At 32.5% G+C, this 19501-nt stretch overlaps 1 protein-coding gene across 13 annotated transcripts in view; it reads left to right on the top strand.

The window, feature by feature from the left end:
• The first annotated feature begins 5763 nt into the window (after window positions 1-5763).
• The window catches only part of LOC148613260 (diacylglycerol kinase zeta-like), a 106783-nt gene continuing 93045 nt past the window's right edge, over window positions 5764-19501 (top strand). For all 13 annotated transcript variants that reach the window (XM_088586545.1, XM_088586555.1, XM_088586547.1 and 10 more), the window contains exon 1: window positions 5764-6806. In XM_088586545.1, coding sequence (XP_088442671.1) covers window positions 5764-6806 — 1043 coding nt within the window. The remainder of the gene's footprint in view (window positions 6807-19501) is intronic.

The raw sequence follows: 19501 nt of genomic DNA, 5'->3' as shown, positions 1-19501 counted from the left end.
CTGCTTGACCCTGATTACTGTCTTGCCTAAAATTTAGCAAATCTTATTTTCAAGAATATTTTCCTGAAATTATCATCTGCTTTTGTTTTAAAAGATGCAAAAATTTTGGCAATTTTAACTTATATGTTAAAAACAGGTCTTGTTAAGATGTTTGGTTCTTTTCTAAATTGGTTAACATTTTTTGTAAGTGCTACTGAAGGGATTTTGATGAAATTTCACAAGAAGGTTTGGTGTCCTTTGTAGATGTGCATGACAAACTATATAAATAGCCAGAGGACTCCAAAAGGAGATAATCAGACCTAAGGGTTTTACATGTTATAAGCTCATAAGGATAACTACTTTGAAACTGCTAGAGAGACGATGGTGAAATTTATAATGAGATTAGGTAACATGAAGGAATGAAATTTTTATCAAAGGACTTTAAAGAAAGATGAACTAACTTAAGGCCTTTACATGTTAAAACTTCATAAGTGAATCAAGTAGCAGGGGTATTCTCTTGTTTATACCCAACTCTGAAGGGGGAGGGGGGTATACTGTTTTACCCTTGTCCATGTGTCCTTCCTTAAGAATTTTTTCCGTCACACTTTTCTCAGCAACTACTTGTTACAGTCAGTTTTGAAATTTTAACACATTCTTCCTATAAGTATGCCATATGGTGGTATCCATTTTTGAAAAATTCACGAACGTTCTATTAACGGAGGACTTTGTTTACTTCCTGACATAATGATTGAAAATGGGGATATCATTAGTGAGGCATCACTCTCAGAATTCTTGTTGAATTTGCTTATATTTCAGACCTCAGATGTGAAACTCTTCCCTAACGGCTTAATGCTGTTCATGATTTTTTTAAGGAAAGTAATGCATCACATGTAGATGTACATAAAGTTATAGAACTCCAGCATGAGATTATAAATCCATCTGAAGGGTTTAAGGAGGTAGACCTAGGGTAAGGGAAATAACTCTAACAAATCATTGGAACGTTTGTGTAAAGCATTTTACATCAAGCTCTTCTAAGAATCAAAGTAACTTGGGTTGATTTCATTCTATTTAAAATAAAGTCTTGATAGGCTTTGGTGAAATTGAATATGATGCAAACATATCACTGATTTCAAGAGTGGGAAGATATTGTATTTCACTGCTGAAAGGGAAAAATCAGAAATATGCATGTCAAAATTCTACCAATCTGACAATGTAATATCACTCAAGGATACTTTCTCTATTAGAAGAGACCATTATTTGATCTCTGCATCACTGGCTTTGCTCTGAAATTTTTCAATAGAATGTTGGAAAAATGAGGTTTTTGACAAAGCTATCTGCCCTTGAAATGTTCATTTTCAGTGCATTTCAGAGAAATTATAACTGAATGGTCCATCATGATATGGAAAGTCTTGTTTGTTTTTATTGATTCAGATGGTAAAAATAATCAAAATTAAACTATCAAAAATGTTGGGTTTTTTCATACCATGTTTCACCCACTGCCTGATTCTTACAGATACTGACACTAAAGTAAGTTCTGAATGTACTTTTATTGTTTATAACATTTTTAAGTCGCTAATATTGTTAACCACTTCTTGCACTTGTAATTTCAGTACTTTACATTCGCTTATGATTTGCATAATTATATATTACTACACCACATTTTGCTGCTGATCGGTGCCCTGTTTACCGTCATAGCGTCATAGTTATAACTTCATACCAGATCAAAATGTACTTCTTAAATGTCATACCAGTCTTCACGTTTAACTATTACAGAAGCCATTCAGACTTCCAAATTTACAAAAATTGGAAGTCAGAATGATTTTTCAGTAGGCCGAAAAAAATTTGAAATTATATGAAAACATTTTTTTTTAGCCTTAAATCATATGAATGTATGTCTAGTAATAAGAATATCCTGTTATAATGAAATTACATAACAACAAACGCTTATTCGATTCAGACTATTAATATATGTCTTATAACCCAAAAATTAACAGAACACCACAACACCCCAAAATTTTTGGAAGTCAGTGGAGCTTCCTAAGAACATTATTTTTGGGACCCGAGGCAGATTTTAGGGGCCTGGTGGCCCTGGCCCCTGGCTAAATTCAAAAACTGTCATACGCATGTGTTCTACTTGTGTTTTTTGCTTGTATGAGCAAATTTATATTAAAAGATGAATTAATCTAGTCATTGCCAGTTGTTTAATCTGGTTTCTAATCTGGTTTCCTGGTCATTATCATAAGTGACCATAGGTAGTTAAAAATTTGAGAGAAACTTGTTAAACGAAAACATCACCCACACTTCCTAGGTAACAGTCGTTTTGATTGAAAAACATTTGGGTCATTATGGTTATGAAAGAGTAATCATATCAAGGGACCTAAGATTTTGGCAGAAGTCACCCGATTTTAGAACATATCTAATTTGTGACATTTCAGATGTTAAAAGCAAGCCAACATTAGTGGCATAAAATATTTGATGATGAGCGACTTCAAAGACTTCAGGCTTTGATTTTAAAATGTTCATCATATCACATATTTGTTTTTCTTTTTTTTTAATTATAGTTGAACAAAATAATGAGTTATTCATTCATTGATGACAGATATGAAACAGTGACTTAAGTATTACAAGACTAACACTTTATCCATTTTTGCATTTTGATCTTTTTTTACGAAAAAAGTAGCAAAGAAAGAGGAAAGTTAAAAAATTCTCAGAAATATCTGTTATCTGAGAAATATTGGTAATAGGTTATCTCGTGGGATAGACATGTGAATCACATGTGTCATTTGTGAACCTCTTTTCAACACTGGATCTGTACATTGAGATCTGGCATTAGTACATGTCAGTGTAATTTTCTGGCAATGTTTGGATGGAATTGAATTCTAAAAGAATTTTTGAGCAATTTCCTCTTGTATTGTACATTGAAAGTGCATTGTAATATAAAAAGATCTTAATTTACCAAAACATGGTTAAAGATGTGTTTTTTTCTGATGATATCTCAACCACTGCCAGACTCTTACCAAGACTAATATTCAGACAAGGAATATCTTGTGTATTCCTATGTGCGTGTTTACTCACATAAGAGTTTGGTGTTGCTAGCATGGAGGATGAATAATCCAGTCTAGACAATATAGATCACCTGACCACACAGTTCAACCTTTTGAAACAGAAACACCATAGAACCAGAACAAAAAATATGCTATAATATACTTCATATTTCTCATGCTAGGTTGACTCTCAGATAATAAAATCCTGAACTTTTTGGTTTTGAAATTAATTTTTAAGAAGTATCATAAACTGAGTCATCATCTTTAATGAAACTTGAATAATATTTAATATTTATTTTAAAATGGAATCAGGTATAATTACTGATTGTTATAGATATGATAGTAATTTCTGGGGAAATTTTGAACTTCTCTGCATTCCAAATGCGTTAGTGTTGAAGAAAATTTTCTCCCATTCTAACCCGGTGATTAAAACCAGGCAGTGATTTAATTTCTGCCTGAGTTTTCCTGCCATTTTACTTTTTGAGTTTTTTACAGATTTCATGGGAGACACCATTTTGTCTTAAGCATATTCTTGATTTAAATTATTTCTCTACTCTCTATGGTAAAATTAAAATTTTATCATGCTCACTAAGGCTCACTGTTGAAAATTTTATTTTTACCATCTCGAATGGAGAAATGATGTATTACTTAAAGAGAATCTGTATATAATCAGCATTTCTGAAAATATTTTCTAAATGAATTACACCTTTTATGAGGGGATATCTACTTAGAAAGAGTTTTTCAGTCAGATATTTTTATGTTTAGAATTTTCAAGTGAAATGCTAGATATTTTCTACATGAATTAGTGTGATTACAAGGCAATTTTGTCAGATTAAAGACTTCATTTCTGTGTGCAAATGGTACAGGTAAAATTCTATAAATTTTTCTACATGAATTAGAGCGATTATGTGGGAATCTTGACTTTATTAAAGTCTGTCTAAAATAGAATATTTCTGTTATCACAGCTGATATCGTGGAATGTACAGAACACAAGCTCTGACATATGTTCCTTAGATAGATTATCTATTTTTAATAAGATGAACCTAAATTAATGAGACTCGTTATTACTGCATGATCTGCTCCCATCCCCTAATCACAGTATTGGTTATTAATGAATTACTCCTATCCCTCATTGTACTGCCTATATATTGTTTGCTGACAATATTATAGTTAAAAAAATTAATAATTTACATGGGTCAATGTATATATAAGTATATATATAAAATGCTAAGCTGATCGTGACAGATTCATTTCATTTGTATAGAGCTAATTAGGGACAATGAATTAGTGCATGCTGTACTCCACATTTCAACAGAGTTTTTTTTCACATGATGACAATGTGTTAATAAGAACAGGACAAGACATGTTAGTCAGAATTTCTTCAAGACAGCAGATTTTCTTCAAAGGATTTGAATAATTAATTGGATTACGTGGACCTCTGTGTCTCCCTGGAAGCACTAAGGCACCTATCTAATAAAACAATTGATTTTATTTAATAAATTTTAATATTTATGTGTGGTTATACATGTATTAGTATTGCCTAATATTCTTGGGTATTAGAAGTTACTATTGTAGCCACAGTATGTGATCATTGAAGATTGCTTGCGTGTTGATATTACCTGAGTGAACCTGTTCTTCTAATAACTTGGAATTTATGTACAAATGAATTTGATGTTAAGGATTTTTATTGTACTTTATTGCCGATTTTATATTTTTTTCTACCACTATTGATCAAGAGTTTTTGTAATCAAGATGATATTATAGCACTATGTGACATATGTCTCCAATTAGCACATTTAACCCCACAATTTAAAATATCGATATTTCCAATCCGGTTAAGACTGTTCACTGAATACTCCTACAGACACACATCGCAATGCATTGGAAAATCTTTTCAAAATGTTATTGTTGACACTGTGGAGAATGAGGAAATTATGCCAAGGATTGTTTTCAAATGAGCTGTTCAGTTAAGGTAAACAGGATCTCTCATTTTTATGTGTTTACTCTGAGAACATCTTTGAAAAAATCTTCAAGGAATCCAATTGTACATGGAGACAGGATAGATTTAAATCACTTGTTGACAATACCATTTATTGATAGATTGAAAAAAAAAAATATATATATATGTATATATATATGTATATATATATATATATATGTATATAAAATACCTGATCGTTAAATAGCAGTTCAGCATTTGTTGGTTCTTGTTAGAGTCATAGGATTTCCTTGGATTATCGGGTAGAAGAATATATAGTGCATTTAGAGCTAATCATCGTTACATCATAGTCGGAGAGTAAATATACCGTGCTATTGATTGGTATGTTCATGGGAAGTTAGTAGTCATTTTTTACATTACCTTCTGCGAGTGGAATTTTTACAGCATGGAAAATGACATGGAAAGTATATGTTCCCTCTTGATGACAGGTGAGCTATGCTCGTTAATGAATTTGTAATGTAAAACTTTTGACTTACACTGTGTCATACTGAATAGGAGAGATAGAAAGGAGAGGATCGGGGTTTTTTTTGTCACAAGGAGATAATTTTATTTCTATTGTTTTTAATTGGCGAAATCTAAATATAGCTTATTATAGTGTTACTAAAAGTGACAAAACATTGATCCTTAAGAATGTAATACTTTCATGCCAGAAGGTAATTTTAAGCAGTCTAATTGGTGTCACTTCAAAAAAAAAAAGATGTTTGAAATTATCATGGATAAGACGATAGGAAACTTTTATTAATGAATGTTGGAATTATGAACATATTTCGGAAAGCAAGATCTGGCTCCCCTTCCTTAGAAGTTCCGAAAATATGTTTGCCAAGACAAAAACGTCAAACATCAGTTGATGAACCAAAGGACTTGAAATGTTTGGAAGTTCCACTAGAACAAAGGGGGCGTTCCTCAAGCTTCGATTCCTCCACCCTCCACAAGGAGAAGGATAGTTTAGCTGTTCCTAAGCCAGGCAGGAGATGTCAGTCTTTTGACTCCTGTAATGAAGCAACAGGAGATAGATCATGGAGTACATCCTCTGACGAAAATCTGTCTGATTCTACAAAAGAAAGTAGAAGGGGAAGTTTTAAACTCAGTAGATATCGTAAACATAGACCATCAGTTGAAATACCGAAGTTATGTGTACATTGTGTTTATATAGAATCCGCTCAGCAAGACAGCTTGGAGGAACAGTCGAAAGATTCTAGTCGAAAATTTTGTGGAAAGTTTTACTTGGGTAACGAAATGGACGACAATTTGTTTTCATCCAGTGGAAGCTTTAGTTCCTCTGAGGAGGATTTTTCTGACAGCTCATATGAATCAGAGACAGACGATGAGGAAGTAGTCAATTGCGAGAAACTTGATGATAAACCTAATTCAGGTGATGGTTTTTCTTCTTCAGGGCAGAAGCAATGTAATCATATTAGCTCAAACAATAAAATAGAAAATTTGTCGTTTGCAGACGACGATTACATTGAAGTAAATCCGCTTTTAAATGATTCTAGTGTGGATTGCCCCAATGACGGCAATGGTGGGGATTATACCAATGCACTTACATTACATGTACCTGTGGTTAAACAACAACGATCAACGTCCTTTGATGGATGTTTATGTAAAGGCTCAAACCCTGACAATGCATCTAATTCAAATCGCCCCATGGTTATGAGACAAGCCTCCTTTGATGAGGATTTTATTGACTCGTCCAAACAAATCCGATCAAGCTCAGTGGATGTTAACCTACCAACGGAGGAGGAATCCCGGTATAAGGCTATTCAAACATCACCAGGTCACTCGTAAGTTGGTCATGAACTTTTTGATAAGATATGTCAAGATTTATTTTGTGTTATGGTAATTTGTGGGAAGGGATAAACATTACTATAACATTCTGGATAAAAAATGTTCCCTGAATTCTGATTGTTCCCTGGTCAGCACTGAAAAACTTGACAAAATATTCCTGGCTTACATGGTTAAGTATAAAACAGAATACTAATCCTGGCTTACATGGTCAAGTATAAGACAAAATACTCCTGGCTTACATGGTCAAGTACTAGAATTGTTTTGGTGCTTAAGACATAGATTTTTAGTATTTGATAATTTTACTCTGGAAAAAAATAGTATACGTGCCATCTAGATCTGTCATGCATTTCATTTGATTTACCTCATATCTTCTATTTTAAGGAATTTTATTTGAGGTAGGATTTAATAAGACACCAATTGAAGGCACTGGTTAGTAATATTGGCTAACATCTATCAGCATTTTTAATTCTGATAAGTCATGTTTGAAATTTTCATTTGACAAAAACATGAAAAATTTCTGAATGTTTGTTAAAACAGTCTTGTACTGAAAACCTAATGCTGCATACAATCAATCGATCAATCTGTAAAACCCGGACAAATCTACTGGACTTGTACTGAAATATGTCCCATATAACTTGACACTGCATACAATCAATCGATCAATCTGTAAAACATTTTTACTTCAAAGAACTTTTATTGAAATGTAGCTCGGTTCATTACGTTCATAGTTATATGTAACATGAATAGAAATAACGAGGAAAAAATGAAGTTTAATTAAAATCTTCTGAAGATAATTAAACAAAGATAAAGCTCAATAGTAAACATGAAGGCAGGTAAAATTTACAAAATCCTAGTAATTCTTGGCTTGGTAAATGCCAGAACCATTTTTTCTGAATTTCCCAAGTGTAGCAGAAATGTTGGCAGTAATCACGGAGTTAGCTTTTGACCAATAATTAAATATTGTCATAAATTAGCTGCAAGAAAGTACAATAAAATCTTGTCCATTTGTTAATCGCCTGATATTAATAATAGAGGGTACTTATTGATAACTAATCCCTGATAGCATTAAACAAGACACATGTCACATTTGGCTTTTGTTCAGATATTGCATAAACTTTCAATAACAGTATTGATCTGTTATTCCAAGTGATTGTGATGAGAGGGGGCAAAAATGTACCATGAATTACATTCATCTTGAACTTGATGAGTTTAAGACTTATTTTGAAGTATGTATTTGTGTTCTGGATTTATTTTGTTTTTGATTGTATTTAGTTCCCTTTTATTTTCATTTATTAATTGTTTACATTTTCTGTACTGTTTTGCCCAATGGTTTTACTGATTTTGACTGGTGGCAATTTTATGCTGCCTGTTTGCTTTGGTATATATTACTGGATATGGTTAACTGTAATGGAAGTGGGAGGTTTAGCACTTGAAAACCTGGTTTAGTCCACTTTTCTTATCAGAAATTCCTGTGTTATAAGTAAGGACCATTGGGGTGGTTTTCAACTTTCCAGTTATTACCCTGATATACCCATTTCTTATATAGACTTTTCTTTTTTACTATTGTCCAGATTTGATCAGTTTAGAAATTCCTTCCACCCAAACATGTCTAGTTCAAATAAGTTTTTTTTTTTTTTTCACTAAGAATGATACTTTAAACCAACATATTTCAATGAGCAACTGATTTATTTTTGCCAACAAGAAAATATCATAAAAAAAATAAATTGCTCAATGAATAAGTCCCTTTATTATGGAATAGACGTTAAACAGAATTTAAGGCAAGAGACATAACTCTTGAAATCAGTGAAATGTTTGCATCATATTCAATTTGATCAGAGCCTATCAAGCATTCATTTGAAATAGAAGGAAATAAATCAAAGTTACTTTGATGTTAAGATGAGATTGATGTACAATGTTTTAAATGTTCCAGTGATTTTTATGAGTTATGTCCCTTCCTCTAGGTCTACCTCCTGAAGTCAAGAAAATAAATATCTGTGAAAATAATTTGATATCCTGAACACAAAAATAAATATATAAGAAAATTTGTTGTTTGACAGTACTGGTAAATAATGGCACATTGAAATTCTGGATATTATTGAAAATGTCTCATCTTCGTGTTTTAATCCCCATCACAGTAATAGATCTATGTGTTATATAACTATAGACCAGTGGCATGAAGTGGAAATCACATGTTTCTGTATGATGGGGAGGGAGTGTTTTATGATGTCTTGCATAATAACATTGCAGTTGGTCAAGAGACTTGAGACAACAGAGTAAATGTAGCTCAATCCCTTATACAGACAAAGACTAAAAACCCATATTAACTGTTTAGAAGAGTTAATGATAAAAGCCTTTTCCATTTGTTATGAAGGCTTTTTTTTTCTTCTTTTAACCATTAGGCCATTTTTATATAAAAAGAACTTTTTTTGTTTACTTTTAAACATTATTTTCTTCTTTGAAACAAGGCTGTGCAAAATCAAACTTATCCTTGACTTACTACAAAGGGAGATGACTTTTTGGAGTTATCCTTTAAAAAAGGGGAGATAACTCAATAAAAGGAGGTAAATTCTTGTTTGCATATATAAAATAACTACAGCTTTTAAGTAGTGACAGAAAGTATTGCGATAATGGGTTCTGTTGAGATGTTTGAAGTTGGTGTTATTCTGTTTGTGGATGATGTCACAGTTAAATTGAAATAATATTGTCATTTGAAGTTGTGGATATTTAGTAATCGACACAGCAGGATTAGAACAGTGACAAAAAAGATAAAGTTATCAATAACTTAGATGATCTCCCTTTCCTCTACACCACCAAAATGTGAACTTTGTTACGATTTTAGCTGAATTAGAATCATTTTGCAAATATCCCTACCAGTGTTTGTTATACAATAAAAGTTGCTTGAAGGATACAGATTTTTGTTTGGCCTAAATCAGTGATTATATAGTGTAAATATGATCCATCAATTTTTTATTAAAAAATGATTGGTTGTACAAAAAAGTAGATTAGCAACTAATATTTTTAATTGATAATATTTGATGTTTGGCATTATCATCATGGAACTGTAATATGATGGCGTTAATTATTCATGTTTCCTGTTGATAACTTTGTTATTTTGTGGAACAGAATGAGGAGTCTATCATGTATGTGACACCAATTTATATATCATTAATAATTAAAACACCTTGCAAGGCCATCTTCTAATATGTCTCTTATTGCAGTCTTGTCTTCTTAAAAAAAAAAGCAGGATTGGTAGCAATCTCCAGGGGCGGATCCAGGATTTTAGGTTGGGTTGGGGGGGGGGAGCATAGAATTAAATGCAGAGTCAAGCAAGGCAAGACAATTATGCGGGTAGATTTTGCAAAAAATCAAGTTTTCTTTCAAAGAAAACTTCCTTTCCCTCTTTTTTGGTGGTGGGGGGGAGGTCTTCCAGCATGCCTGTCCTTGGATCTTTGCCTCTTGATGATAGTGCTGTATTAGATTGAGAGGGATACAATTTTATCTTCTCTTAATGTTTTATTTCATTGGTATAAATTGTTTTTGACCATCAGTCGGTTTGTCTGTATCCTTAATTACACCTTTTGAATTTTCTTTGATACCAAATGTTTATTTCTGGACCAATTTTGATAGGGATGTTTGCTTTGGTAAGTCTTTTTCTCTTTTAATGTACCATATATTCCAAAAGATTAGGAATCTGCAGTTGAAGTGTTGAAAAGATATTAATCACAGTATGATTGGTTGTTGAGATACTTCTCCACACCTGGTTATGAATCTGATGCTCATGATGAAAATGGACATATCATGCATTCTCCAACAGATATGATAACATCTTATCAATGAAATGTTATGATAGCTTTCTTAGTAAGTGTTGAAATGGCCTGATCAGTGATAATGTAATCTAATATTGGAGGTTTTGAAATGGCCTGATTATTGATACCTTAGTCTATGTTGAAATGACCTTTAATGCAATAACATTAAGCTTAAAATGTAGCAAGGGGTAAATTTTCTAACATTCAAGAAAGATTAAGACCTGCAAATAGAGATAATTTGGGTAAAAATAGTTCTGTGTCTGGTTTATTCTTAATAAACTTGTTTTAGAATGTCTAAGCTTTAAACACAGTTATAGATTCAGGGGTAGGGGTGTCTAGGGGGATCCTCCATTTGTTGGAAAATTTGGTTACAGTAATTTTATGCAAAATTTGGCAAAATTGAGCATATAATAGTCAGGAATCTCCCCTTTTTCTGGAACCCCTCTGGACCCCTCTTTCAAAATGTCTGGATCCACTCCTGTGAACATGAAGCAGAAATTTAAAATAAATACAATATTCTGAGTCAGTGCTTGATTATACTACCCATCAGACTGACAAGGTTCTCTTTGCTATGCTGCCCTACATACTTGCATGACAGACCTTTTCTTGACAAAAAGATCCTAATAGAGATTCTGTAAGGAAGTTTAGTTAAGAACTTGCCTTCAGTATACCTGACACAAGTCAGAGTAGGACCTGGGGTGTATCCAGAAATTCTGCAAAAGGGAGTTCATCAGAGAGGTACCGTAAAAAAGGGGGTTTGAGGCTATTGCTAGCTCATTTTTGCCCAAACTGTACATTGTATAACAATATATTCCATACAAAGGGGATGATTTTAATCCCTGGAACTCTTCCTGTATTCACCAGTAAGGACAGCAGTGTTACTTACAGACTCCTCATAGTTATATGAGTAAGCTTAATGAAGATGAATACCATTATAGTGAGAGTGGACTGTTTATTCAGAGTTTATTCAGACCCCCATAATCCTGTGTTATGTGCAGTAAATAATATTATATGTAGTGGACTGACCTTGCAGGGTCTAAAGGTTTTATTGTTATTTATGGACATGGTAAATTGATATATCTCTTATTTTTAGCATTTTATGGCTAGTTATGAGGTCATTAGCCCTTGCTCACATTAAAATATAGAAGAACTCAGAAGCATAATTTAATTTGATTGGCAACTGCATGATCTAGTCTACTTGATGTTCAGTTGTTTTCATTGTAAAGATTTTTTTAATTTGTTTTTTTGATCTGTCATTCTTGTGATGTCTTGATGAAGTTTCATTTCAACAAGGATGGTAAAACTATGCAGGATTTTTAAAACCGGGTTTTCTCAGTTGTTATACTCACAAGAGCGTATATGTGTTTATGAGTCCTTTGGTTGAAAACACTTCATAGCACTGTTTTAAAACATGAAAAATGTAACAAAAAAATGGAATTATTTATTCCATACATCTTTTAATTCATTGTTCAAAACTGAAAAGAAGCAAAATAATAATAATAATAATAATAAATAAGGAAAAAAATGATAATTTTTTTAGAAAGAACAGATTTGGTGAAATGCAACAAATGCACAATCCTACAGTGTTATTTAAAATGGTAAATACAGAGATAACCAGAATGTCTAGAGGTAATTATGAGGTTTCTTTTTGTTTATTTTGCAAGGTGTAATTTTTACAGTTTTCCAAGCATTGAACTTTCCTGTCTCCTTTTCTATACAGTATTATGGTCTACAGGTCATAGTCATATGGAGGTCGCCCTATATAGCATATAGCCCCCCTCCCTCCTCCCCCCTACTGGAAAAACAAATTATGCATGAAATCTTCATTTTTCAAAAATTTTAGCCTTCCCTAATATAATGAAATCCACCCTTGGTTTACATTATGTTTGGAATGAAGTGGATGACTTCAACTATTTTGGACAGTTCTTTATAATTTAATTTGATTTGCAACAAACTTTCTGATTGGTTGGATCTATTTGAGAAAACCAGGTGTGGTACTATGACACGATTGAAGCCAATTTATCTGCATTCCGTGATTCAAATAATCCAAAGCAAAATAATATTGTGATTACGAATCAGTTATTGATATTTGGACTGTCATTCAGTAAATATTAAATAATAAGAAATGTTTTAAATTTTTGAACAGGTTGTACTCCATAATTTGGTTTGGTCCATAATCTGTTTTTCTAGGTCAGTTTTTTTTTCCAGGTTTTTATTAAAAATTTTAAAGGTGCCTTTAATAAGGCATTGATATTGTTAAAGGTTAAGTAATACCAGAAATATCTTAATACATGTATTTTGAGGCCAAAAATGGCCATTTTAGTGCCCGGTCTTTTCATGCTTTAAAAAATATATTTTGATTTGAAAGAACCAGGTCATATTTACCTTGAAGATGTTTTTTTGTTTTTTTGTTTTTTTTTGTTGTAAAGATAGGAATAGAAAAACTAAGAAGTTTATTGATCAATAGATCTTCGAACTTTTTTGTTTGCTTTTTCAGGTCTTAAACCCAGCTGATTGCTAAAATACATTATCATTCATATTAATAATTTATTAGTTAGAGGATTGCAATTATAGGGTGAAATTATGAATATTTCATATCAATTTTCTGTTTCAAAAGGCTTTTGAATTTGATGGTGAAATGCTTTGAATATTTCATAAGTTAAATAATGTATTATTTAACATGAAAAATAAAAACTTTTGTATGAAATGGTGTTCTGTTTGTTTTTGAAATTGCCTGGATGTTGCTGCAATTGTTGTCATGGTGACGATACATTCACATAACTGCTGTAATGTTGATAAGATGAAACTTGTCTTTACCAAACTCTGAGTAATCCAGAATATTGGCCTTGCAAATTTTCACTATCAATTTCTTAGCAGTGTGAATATGTGTGACTGTAGTGAATAAATCATTTGGTCCATTAGGGATTTGGTTTAAGGAGGTAGACATAGGGTAAGAGACACTGTTACAAATCAGTGGAACGTTTGTATTCACCATTTTACATCAATCCTATGTAAGCAGCAAAGTAACTTGGATTGATTCCATACTGTTTCAAAGGATATCTTGGAAAGCTTTGATGAAATTGAATATAATACAAACATAACACTGATTTCAAGAGTTATTTACCTTACACTAGGTCTACCTTCTTAAAGAAGGTTTCATTACAATAGCAGCTTCCTGTTTTTTTTTGAATATTTTGTTAATTTATGCAAAATTTGCATGAACACAAGAAAATGATATCCTGGAACCCCCCTTTTTAAGGTTTTGAAGCACCCCTCCTCCATCTGTAATAAATTTCTAACAACTAATTTACTTGAAAAATATTCAGAATCAACCCCAGTCCAGGCATCAAATTGGTTATATGAAATTGATAAGGAATACTATTTCAAAACATCAAAAAAAAATGGACTGCCATATGCTATCATGCCTGTAATCATGAAAAGAATTACAGTAGCATATTTTTTTAACTTTTGCCTATGTTCGAACGATCTACAGTTACTGATGAGGCTAAAACTTGTGTGCCTGTTTACTATTAATCATTTGATGTGTGTACTTTTGGTATTTAACTATCAATCTCTGAATGTTTCAGGCAGTGTGTATTAGATGGTATGAAATAGCCAACCTTGTAGTCAGTGTAATTTGACTATTTGTACCATCTGCATCATGGAAAAAAGATTTTCCACATCTTGGTTTGGTAAAATGAGTTACGAATGCTTTGAAATCACTGTAAATGAACAACGCAAGGACAGATTACTCTGTCAAAAACCTCAATTTTTGAACATTTTATTTGAAAATTATGGAACATCTCCTGTGATTCAAAGATCAATTACTCAGGTCATTTTAATTAGAGAAGACTTCCCTGTGTGGGAGTATATTATCAGATTGGTGGGTTTTGAAATCACATTTTTTCATGTCTTGCCTGATTCTATAAAAGACTTGTACCTAATTAGGTTTACCTGGTACATCATTATCACACTGCATATTAACGAGGGGATTTGACATGCTTCCAATCTATCTATAGTGTTTTCCCAGCTACTGCACACCATGATCAAAAACATAAGACGTATTATCAGCTGGTAGTGTTCTATATATAACTACGGTTACATTGTCAAGAGGCTGGAATGTATGCAGTCATGTACTGGTCTATAATTGGGATATTTTTCCCTATTTTTGTAAGTCCTCCTGAATGGTCAGCAATTAGCCTCAATTAATCTCTTACAGTTCCTCATTAAAGAATTGTTATATTAGTTTTTATCAATTTACATAGTACCTTGACTCTCTCTAAACAACAGTAGCCATGTTCTGTGTTTTACAGGAAGTGATATATTTTCCTGTAATTTTCTTCTGATGTCATAGCTCTGCATTTTCTCATGTTAGTACAATTACAAAATTAGGTGTATTGAAAATAAAGAAAATGGTTGCAACCCACACTATCTAAGCTGTTTAGTAGTGTATATATGAATGTAGATTATAAGGTTTTCATATCTAGGTATTTATACTTTGTATAGACAGGAACTAACTATTGAACACTTAAGAAAATCACCTGTATTATTATGTGGGTGTGTTGGGGAGGGGTGTTCCAGGAGTTGGAACTTTCCTGTTTTGGAAATGGTTTTGTTAATTTAATGCTGAATTTGGATTAAAAATGAGCAAATAGCCTGGAACATCTCCTGATAAAAGTGGTAAAAAAAAAAACCCCCAAAGAATGATAGAAAATTGTAAAATGAGACACACTTGTTGTCCAGTTCTAACTTTAACACAAGGTTTGGCATCATTGTAGGCCAGGACGTTTCTAGGTTTTTTGAGTCTCCAAAACTTAGCTAGGGTAGCAAGGGAAGGGATGCTTCAACTCTTTATTGTCATGAAAAAGACAGGCCTTCAATGTTTACCACAAATCCTGGAGGCCTTCAATGTTTACCATAAACCTAGAAGCCTTCAATGTTTACCATAAAACTGGAGACCTTCAATGTTTACCATAATCCCTGTCCCCACTTATATTGTATAAAGTTATGGTATTTAGTAATTCATAATGAGAGTGTATTTACTTTAAAATTCAGAAGAAAGTAGAAATTGGGAAGTGTCATTGAGACCAGGGATTGAATTCAAGAAATATTTCCACTTGCTAAATTTAGCAAGTACTGAAAAATTCCACTTGATAAATCATAGTTTTATCAGTTATTTCTTTACTACACTTTTATTTTTTGCATAATTTAGAAAGTGGAAATAATTTCTACTTGAAACATAGGATTTTATCTGGCATTAATTAAGTAATTATTTCCCCTAAAATTCCATCACTGGAGACAACCCCTCCAGTCTGCTAAGTAAAAGACAATGTTCACTTTAGGAAGGTAGAAACTGCAAATTTAATGGCGGTATTATATAAAAACCCTGAAATATTTGTTGCACTCTAAGTTTAGTCAGGTTTGACTGTACAAATGTGTCTGAGTTTCTGGTGAATTGGCTCTGTCTGCATTTCATTCTCCCGTTATGTGCCTGGCTACAATACCATGGTTCCAATTAGTCACTTTATTTGTTGTATTAAGCGAAGCAGGTGCATTGTTACTCTACCTTTTAGCTGTTTCCACATGAATAGAACTCATCTTTTAGAACTATGCATAAACAAACAGCTTGTAGCATAGTTTAATTGAAAACCATGGTGTTTCCTTCAGCTTGGCCGAGCTGATTAAGCTTATGCATTTTATTATAGAATTTTTCAAAGTTTTAATGAAAATTCTGTGTATTTTTAAATGTGGAGTAATTCATCAATAAAAATAAGTCAAGCTTAGAGCTTGTGACAAATACTCTTGAACTAATACTTTATGGATTTCAGACTTGTCAAAAGGAACAATGTTAGTCTTGAAATTGTCATGATAATTTTTTTTAAGTCCCAAATTTGCGTACCTCCAAAAAAAACAACAACAAAATACTAAAAAATATTGGTTTGGTATCACAGTTAAACTATTTCCCTTTTGAGAATTTCAGGTTTAGGTAAATAATATGAAAATCCAAACCTATTTTTTTTTCCATTTACTCCTTGTACGTAAGGAGGTAAAATCAGTGACATGTTTGCATCATATTCAATTTCAACAAAGCCTATCAAGCTTTCAGTTGAAATAGAATGAAATAAATCAAAGTTACTTTGATGCTTAGATGAAATTGATGTAAAATGCTTTACACAAACGTTCCAGTGATTAGAGACGGTTATGTCCCTTACCTCCTTAATAAATTTTTCCTTTCCTTTGTTTACTTTACTGTGGTCCAATTAAAAACTTTCCTTTTAAGGTAATTATAAGTAATATGAAAACCTATCTCCCCTCAAATTTGCCCTGCAATTGATCGTTAACTATCCTCCAAATTATTTGCAATAACATGATCCCATTAGTCACTTTCATTTTCCCTCTATAGGTAAGTAATATTAAAAAATAAACCCCCCCCCCCCCAAAAAAAAAAAAAAAAAAAATTAAAAAAATTGTAGTTTAGCTCTGTTATTGCAGTAATGTTTCATCTTCTCTAAAAAATGGCAATAACGTACTCCAATTTATCACTCTCTCTCTTGACCACGAGGTCACACAGTGTTGAAGTCAATATGTTTCATTAAAACACATAAACTGAGATGGAATCCTATGAGCATAAATCTTGGTCGTGATATAATTAGAAAATATCGATAATTTAATGATACGATATTTGCAAGTAACTGACCTGTATCAGTAAACTTTGTATCATATCAGTAAAGTCAACTCGGCAACAGTCGGGCCTAATGTATTGGATTAAATTAATTCGCCAAAATGATTAAAAATAATGATTATTTAATTTATCTTTATTCCTTTTCCAATACGTCTAGGAGTGTTGTCAATTTCCAGTAGGCGTTGGTTTGGATAACTGAGACTTGACTTCAGTGCATGTTCCAGCAAGTTGGAACCTTGAAAATGTAGAAAGGGACATTTAGGCTATTTTTCGCTCAATTTTTACCAACAAAGAGGGGAAGATCCAGCCTCTCAGATCGGAGGATTTTGTTATTTTGGTAAGAAGTTTTAGGCCTCAGAATGGCAGGTTAAAACAACATATTTCCTACATCGGTTAGTTACAACTAGAGTTTTTCTAGTGAAATTTTTTCTCCTTATTGTCATTTGGTATCAAACATTTGATATTCGACTGTGTTATTTTTTTCACAAGTTTTTTTTTTTTAATTTTGAGTTTGCCATGATTGTGCGAACAAGAGACAACCTCTGAAAACAGATGGTTAGTATGTATGTTTATGCAGTAAAATCAGCCCCAAGGAAGATGTAAGCACAAATTGGGAAACGAAGCAAATTATATTAATCATTATGCTCATTTTTTGACAAGACACATGGTCTATATGGAACATTTTGTATGCCACTTACCGGCCATTAACAATTAAGGGCTCATATTTTTAAATTGGGGTCCTTCTACTAGCAGGGGCATTGGAGACAACCTCTGAAGATATGATCTTAGACCCTTGGAGGAGGCAGTTCATGTGCATGTTTAAATGTAATTAAATCACTCCCAAGGAAGATGTAAGCAAACGTCATGAAACTGACCAAAAAATACTGAGCAGTATCTTCTTTGATCAGATACACTGTTTGGAACAATGCATGTGCTACTTACCAGTCATCAATGTTCAAGCTCTTGTATTTTTTTACATACTGCAGCAAATCTAAACAAGTGAGAGTTGTAAGACTAAACAATCATTGTTATAACCAGCTTGAAGCAGCTTTAAATATAGTGAAACCTGTTTAAATAAATCCCCTTTTTGAGCTTTAAAAACTGGTCAAGTTTAGACAAGTGTTTGGTTACCAAGGTTCAAAATACATTTTCATTGATATAAAGGAACTGTTTTAAGTGTCTGGTTTAGACAGGTTTTGGAATTTTTCAGAGTTTGGTTCAGACAGGTTTTGGGATTATTCCGTTTGGTTTAGAAGGTTTTGGGATTATTAAGAGTTTGGTTTAGACAGGTTTTGTGATTATTCAGAGTCTGGTTTAGACAGGTTTTGTGATTATTCAGAGTCTGGTTTATGCAGGTTTTATTGTATAGTTAAAGTTTGACATTTTAATGGCTGTATATTTGTAAGCATTTAGGTTTAAATTTGTATTTGAAATAGAGAATGTTAGGTAGACTTGTATTGTCATTAGTGCTTGCTAGATTGAGTGCTTATGCTTGGCAATTGTTTTATATTGCCAGACCTGTTGCCATGGTGCTTTTTAGGGGTATGACAGCCTCCTTTAAAAAGAAAAATAAATGATAAATGACATTAGTATTGGTTACTGGTAAGCACTATGCTAGTGTGGAAAATATTGCTGATGTAAACTCCGTCAGACCCACTAAAATACTTTCTGTTTATGGGTTTGATCGAGCCAAGACAATTCTTAGTTTGGGATTTTTTTTTGTCTGCTATCTAATGATGAGTGTAATGGTAGACCTAAAGTGTCTGTCAGATTATTTGCTCTCTGCTCTTTTATTTTAATGACTCAAATATTTATTAAATATAAATCATGCCTCCATTTTCCTCGGCTCACCTTTGACCTTACGTTTCAGTCCTCCGTCAATTTTTTGGGGTTCAATGGGTTCCATGTGCCTCATGATCTCTCTCTACAAGAACATTGTGTTGTACATTAAAAAAAAAAAAACTATGGTAAACAAAGCACATAGCAGGAACTTTTATGAAAGCTGAATGCGAGGTGAACAGAAGTCGAAAAATAAAAGCTTGCTAATTTTTTTTTTCTACCGAAGAGTTTACGTTTCATGAAGTTTTAAGGTAGAATATGTTACGATTGATTAAAATAATGCTTTTTCTCATAATGCAAATCATGAAATCAAGTACTTGCAGAAAATATATATATATATGTATGTATTTGTTATTGTGATCAT

The sequence above is a fragment of the Perna viridis genome, chromosome 6 (assembly GCF_037379345.1).
Source record: "Perna viridis isolate PV_CMFRI_1.1 ecotype Kerala chromosome 6, ASM3737934v1, whole genome shotgun sequence".
Classification (NCBI taxonomy): Eukaryota; Metazoa; Mollusca; class Bivalvia; order Mytilida; family Mytilidae; genus Perna; species Perna viridis.
Note: the sequence above shows the minus strand (reverse complement) of the source record. Positions and strands in the feature narration are given on the sequence as shown.